At 39.0% G+C, this 5,654-nt stretch overlaps 1 protein-coding gene across 1 annotated transcript in view; it reads right to left on the reverse strand.

Moving 5' to 3' along the window:
• Nucleotides 1-5,654, reverse strand: part of ANKRD31 (ankyrin repeat domain 31) — a 268,129-nt gene that overhangs the window by 181,533 nt on the left and 80,942 nt on the right. The window contains exon 11 of the mRNA XM_042781319.1: nt 1,808-1,950. Coding sequence (XP_042637253.1) covers nt 1,808-1,950 — 143 coding nt within the window. The remainder of the gene's footprint in view (nt 1-1,807; nt 1,951-5,654) is intronic.

Genomic DNA, 5,654 nt, shown 5'->3' on the forward strand with positions numbered 1-5,654 from the left:
TCTTTCTGGTATTCTTTGCCTTGAGCCAAGATCCATCTGACAACAGCTATGATATCCCTTGTTCCACGTCCTCTTCTGAATCCGGCTTGAACCTCTGGAAGTTCTCTGTCAATATGCTGCTGCAAACATTTTTGAATTATCTTGACTAAGATCTTACTTGCATGCAATATTAGGGATATTGTTCTATAATTTCTACATTCTGTGGGATCACCTTTCTTTGGAATGGGCACAAATATGGATCTCTTCCAGTCAGTTGGCCAGGTGGCTGTCCTCCAAATCTCCTGGCATAACCTAGTGAGTGCCTCCAATGGGGCATCTGTTTGTTGAAATATCTCAATTGGTATTCCGTCAATTCCCAGAGCTTTGTTCTTTGCCAATTCTTTTATTGCAGCTTTGACTTCCTCCTTCAGTACCATTGGTTCTAGATCATATGCCACTTCCTGAAACGGATGAAAATCGACCAGACCATGGTACTCTTAGCATTCTTCTCCAGCACCACAACTCAAAAGCATCAACTCTTCTTCGGTCGTCCTTATTTCTTGTCTACCTCTCACATGCATAAGAGGCGATTGAAAATACCATGGCTTGGGTTAGGTGCACCTTAGTCTTCAAGAAGACATCTTTGCTCTTCAGCAATTGAAAGAGGTCTTTTGCTGAAGATTTGCCCAGTGCAATATCTTGCCTGATGTCTTGACTGCTGCTTCCACTGGTGTTGATCATAGAATCAAGTGATATGAAATCCTTGACAACTTCAATGTTTTCTCCATCTACCGCGGACCAGCTGTAAGGATTTTTATTTTCTTTATATAGAGGTGTAATCCATACTACACACTGTAGTCTTTAGTCTTCATCAGTAAGTGCTTCGAGTCATCCTCACTTTCAGCAAGGAGAGTTGTGTCATCTGCATATCACCAGTTGTTAATGAGTCTTCCTCCAATCCACATTCTTCTTCATATAATCCAGCTTCTCAGATTATTTGCTCAGCATACAAGTTGAATAAGTATGGTGAAAGGATACAACACTGACATACTTCCTTCTTGATTTTGAACCATCCAGTATCCCCTTGTTCTGTTCAAACAACTAGTAGTATAGTTATTAAACTGTTAATGACCCATGGGAAATACAGTGCCCACCTACATTTTCCATCTCTGCGGTTCAGTAGGAAGCTGTTATCCTGTTTTTAGTGCATGTTGACTGCTGGTGGGGGCCTGTATAACTGCATGAATCTAAAGAAATGAGCTTCATTCCACCACCTCCAGCACCACAAACTCCTTAAAAACAAACTAACAAACTCCCTACCATTGAGTCGATTCTGACTCTTATCAACCCCCATTGGTTATTCTGAGGCAGTAAATATTTACAGAAGGAGATTGTCCCATCTTCCTTCCATGGAGTGGTTGGTGGATTTGAACTACCAACCTACTGGTCAGCAGTCAAATGCCTTAGGCACTGTGCCACCAGAGTTCCTTAGAGAATCCTTGGAATGTTTCCCACTAAATATACCAAAATCCATTTTATCTCAAAAAAGTTTTTTACATTTCATTCAAAATGCCTTCCATGACTGAAACACATCTTTAAACAAACAATTCAAAGCAGAAAATAATTCAGTCTTAAAAGGGTTAAAAGCAAAATGGCATCTAACATATTAGGCACATGAAGCATATCATAGAATAGAATGTTTTACAAATTGTAAATATTCATTAGCAAAATAAACTGAAACTTAATTCCTACATGTTTTAAAATTGCTCAGAGATTTTAACACTTGTAGAATACAGTGTTTGATCTGTAAACAAAAGCATCACAGTACCTTATAATGTCCACTCATCACAGCATCATGTAGCGGGGTGATCTGGTACCTTCCTTTGACATTTATATCTGCTCCACCTTTTAATAGTTCACTTGTTATCTGATAAAATCCCGCAGCACTAGCTTCATGAAGTGCGGTCCAACCTATCTCACAAAAAGCAAATGGTATTTCTTTTTATTTGGCATCTGAATAATATTTTGTGCTTGGTTTAAAGTTTCTTTCTTTAAAAATATTTTGAGCATATGACCAAAAATACTGCCACTGAGTTGATTCCAAATCATAGTGACCCCCACTGGAGTTCTAAGGCTGTAAATATTTACAGAAGTAGATTGCCTCATCTTGCTTCCATGGAGTAGCTGGTGTGTTAGAACTGCCAATGTTCCTATTAGCAGTCAAATGACTTACCCACTACGCCACCAGAGACAAGATAATTTCATCATGAAAGTACCTTGCATAATTTGGCAGATTCAATAATCTGAAGGACAAATCAAATTGTCAGACTCTCAGGTCTGCTGTGAAAATGTATGTGAAAATAAAATAAAATATTCAAACGTATTCCTCACCTCAGCAAATTAAAAGGCTGTAAGAATATCATTATCAGCCCAATGAAAATGTTGGTTTAGGATGTATTTCTGCAGAGATGAGGGTGACAAAGCTTTATTTCTAGCTCAGTGTGCTTCCATTAAAGTGAGCCAGTTTGCAGGACTACATAGATGTCAGTTCAAATGTATGTATCTCTTTTTCTCCTTATTCACAAAAATATATTTACAGAAGTTCAAAAAGCCACAAACAACTCCAAGAAAACTAGTCATCCAGATAAATATCCTTTACTTTTGTTAGCCAGACACAATGGTGTAAGTTGTAGATATTTATTAAATTCCAATAAATCACAGGATAGATGTCTTAAGAAAACCTAAAAATTGCATGTGAAAAGTTTATTTCAACAGTACTTTTTAGAACCTGCTTCATAAACCAGGGTTTCTCTACCTCGGCACTATAACAACCACAATTCTTTCTTGTGCTGAACAGTATAGGATGTTAGCAGCATTCCTGGCTTCACCCCACTAGGTGTCAGTAGCACATCCTCCCTACCAAGCTGTAACAACCAAACATGTCTCCAGACATCATCAAACATCCTGCGGGGTAAAAAATTTTCTAGTTTAGTCCCACTGCAATAAACTATAAGAGAAGGAGTTTCTCCTACAATGTTAATTATAAAGCCTTGGAGAAGAAATGAACAACGCTGAAAATGGGAAATATATCTTTAACAGAGATAATTTTCCTTCTTAAAATACATATGGCTGTTCAAAGCAAAAATAGTAACATTATGTTTACGTTTTATGTGTCTAGATGTAATCTATGTAACAGCTATAGTATAAAGGATGATAGACAATAAATGATCCTGCTTGTGTGCAATGTTTTTGTATGCTATATGAAATATTAAAATAACTCTAAGAAGACTGTAAACATTAAAGATGTACGTTATAATCCTTTGATCAAACACTAAAAAATAATGTAAAGGCAAAGAAACTAAATCTTATGAAGTACACAGGAAGCAATGAATAAAACCATAGTCCTAAATCCAACCACTTATATTAAATGTAAATGACTATTATTGTTGTTGTTAGGTGCCACCAAGTAGACTCCAACTCACAGCATCCCTATGTATAACAGAATGAAACACTGCCCTGTCCTGTGCCATGCTCACAATCTTTGCTATGCTTGAGCTCATCGTTGTTGCCACTGGGTCAGTCCACCTTGTTGAGAGTCTTCCCCTTTTTTGCTGACCCTAAGGAGCTCTGATGGCGCAGCGTCTAAGACATTTGACTGCTAACTAGAAGTTTCGTGGTTCAAACCCACCAGCCACTCTGTGGAAGGAAGATGGGATAATCTACTTCCATAAAAATTTACCTCCTTGAAAACCCAATGGGGATCACTTGAGTCAGAACTGAATAGATGGCAGCGAAGTTTTTTTTTTTTTTTTCCTTTTCTGTTTTACCAAGCATGATACCCTTCAGAGACCAACCTCTTCTAACATGAACAAAGTACATGAAATGAAGTCATTCTCACTTCTAAGGAACATTCTGACTGTACTTCTCAGAAGAGTTGTTCGTTCTTCTGGTCTTCTATAGTCTCCCTTATTCCCTGGTCACCTTTCACATGTTTATGAGGCAAATGAAAATACCATGGCTTGGGTCAGCACACTTTAGTCTTCAAAGTAGCATCTTTGCTCTTTAATACTTTAAAGAGGTCTCTTTCAGCAAATGTTGTTGTTGTTATGTGCCATCGAGTCGGACCCAACTCATAGCGACCCCTCCTTGGGTTTCCAAGGCAGTATCACTACGGAAGTAGATTGCCCCATCTTCCTTCCAAGGAGTGGCTGGTGGGTTTGAACCACCAGCCTTCTGGTTAGCAGTCAGGTGCCTTAGGCACTATGCTACCAGAGCTCCTCTTTCAGCAGATAGGCCCAGTGTAACAGTCGTCTGATTGCTTCACTATTGCTTCCATGGACAGTGATTGTGGAACCAAGTAAAATGAAATCTCCAACAACTTCAATCCTTTCTCCACTTATCATAATGTTGTTAATTGATCTAGTTTTGAGGATTTTTGTTTTATTTTGAGGTGTAATCCATATTGAAAGTTGTAGACTTTCTTCAGTAAATCCTTCAAGTCCTCTTCACTTTCAGCAAGCAAGTTTGCATCATCGCATACTATAGGTTTTTAATGAGTCTTCCTCCAATTGTGATGCCATGTTCTTCTTCCTATAGTCCAGCTTCTCAGATTATTTGCTCAACATACACATTGAATAAATACGGTGAAAGGATACAACCCTGATGGCACAGCTTTCCTAATTTTAAACCATGCAGTATCCCCTTGCTTTGTTTGAATAACTGCCTCTGGGCCTATCTACAAGCTCTTCATGAGCACAATTAAGAGTTCTGGAATTCCCATTCTTCACAATGTTATCTATAATTTGTTATGATCCACACAGCTGAATGACTTTGCGTAGTCAATAAAACACAGGTAAAAATCTTTCTGATATTCTTTGCTTTCAGCTGAGATCCATGTGACATCATGCATGCCCCCTTCTGAACATGGCTTGAATTTCTGGTAGCTCTCTGTAATGCTGCAACCATTTGTTAATCATCTTCAGGAGAATTTTACTTGCATGTGACATGAATGATATTGTTCAATAATTTCTGAATTCTGTGGGATCACCCTTCTTTGGAATGGGTATAAATATAGATCTTTTAGTCGTGTGGCAAGATACCTGTCTTCCAAATTTCTTGGCATAAACGAGTGAGCCCCTTCAGCACAGCATCCATTTGCTGAAACATCTCACTGGGTATTCTGTCAATTCCTGGAGCCTTGCTTTTTTTGCCAATTCCTTCAATGCAGCATGGACTTCTTCCTCCAGTATCATTGGTTCTTGACCGTATGTTACCTCCTAAAATGCCTGGATGTCAATTTATGGTACAGTGACTCACTCCATTGACTCCTTCCATCTTCCTTTGATCCTTTTTCCATTATTCAGTATTTTCTCATGTTGTTGTTGTTGTTAGGTGCCGTCGAGTTGTTTCCGACTCAAAGCCACCCCATGCACAGCAGAATGAAACACTGCCCGATCCTGCGCCAGCTCTATGATCCCTGCTATATTTGAGCACATCATCGCAGCCAGTGTCAATCCATCTCGTTGAAGGCCTCCCCCTCTTTCATCAACCCTCCACCCTACCAAGTATGATGTCCTTCTCCAAGGAATGGTCCCTTCTGACAACATGACCAAAATAGGTGAGACAAAGTCTGGCCATTCTTGCTTCCAAGGAGCATTTCGGGTGAACTTCCTCCA

Source organism: Orycteropus afer, unplaced genomic scaffold (genome assembly GCF_000298275.1).
Source record: "Orycteropus afer afer isolate SDZICR_OR568_19922 unplaced genomic scaffold, OryAfe1.0 scaffold00104, whole genome shotgun sequence".
Lineage (NCBI taxonomy): Eukaryota > Metazoa > Chordata > Mammalia > Tubulidentata > Orycteropodidae > Orycteropus > Orycteropus afer.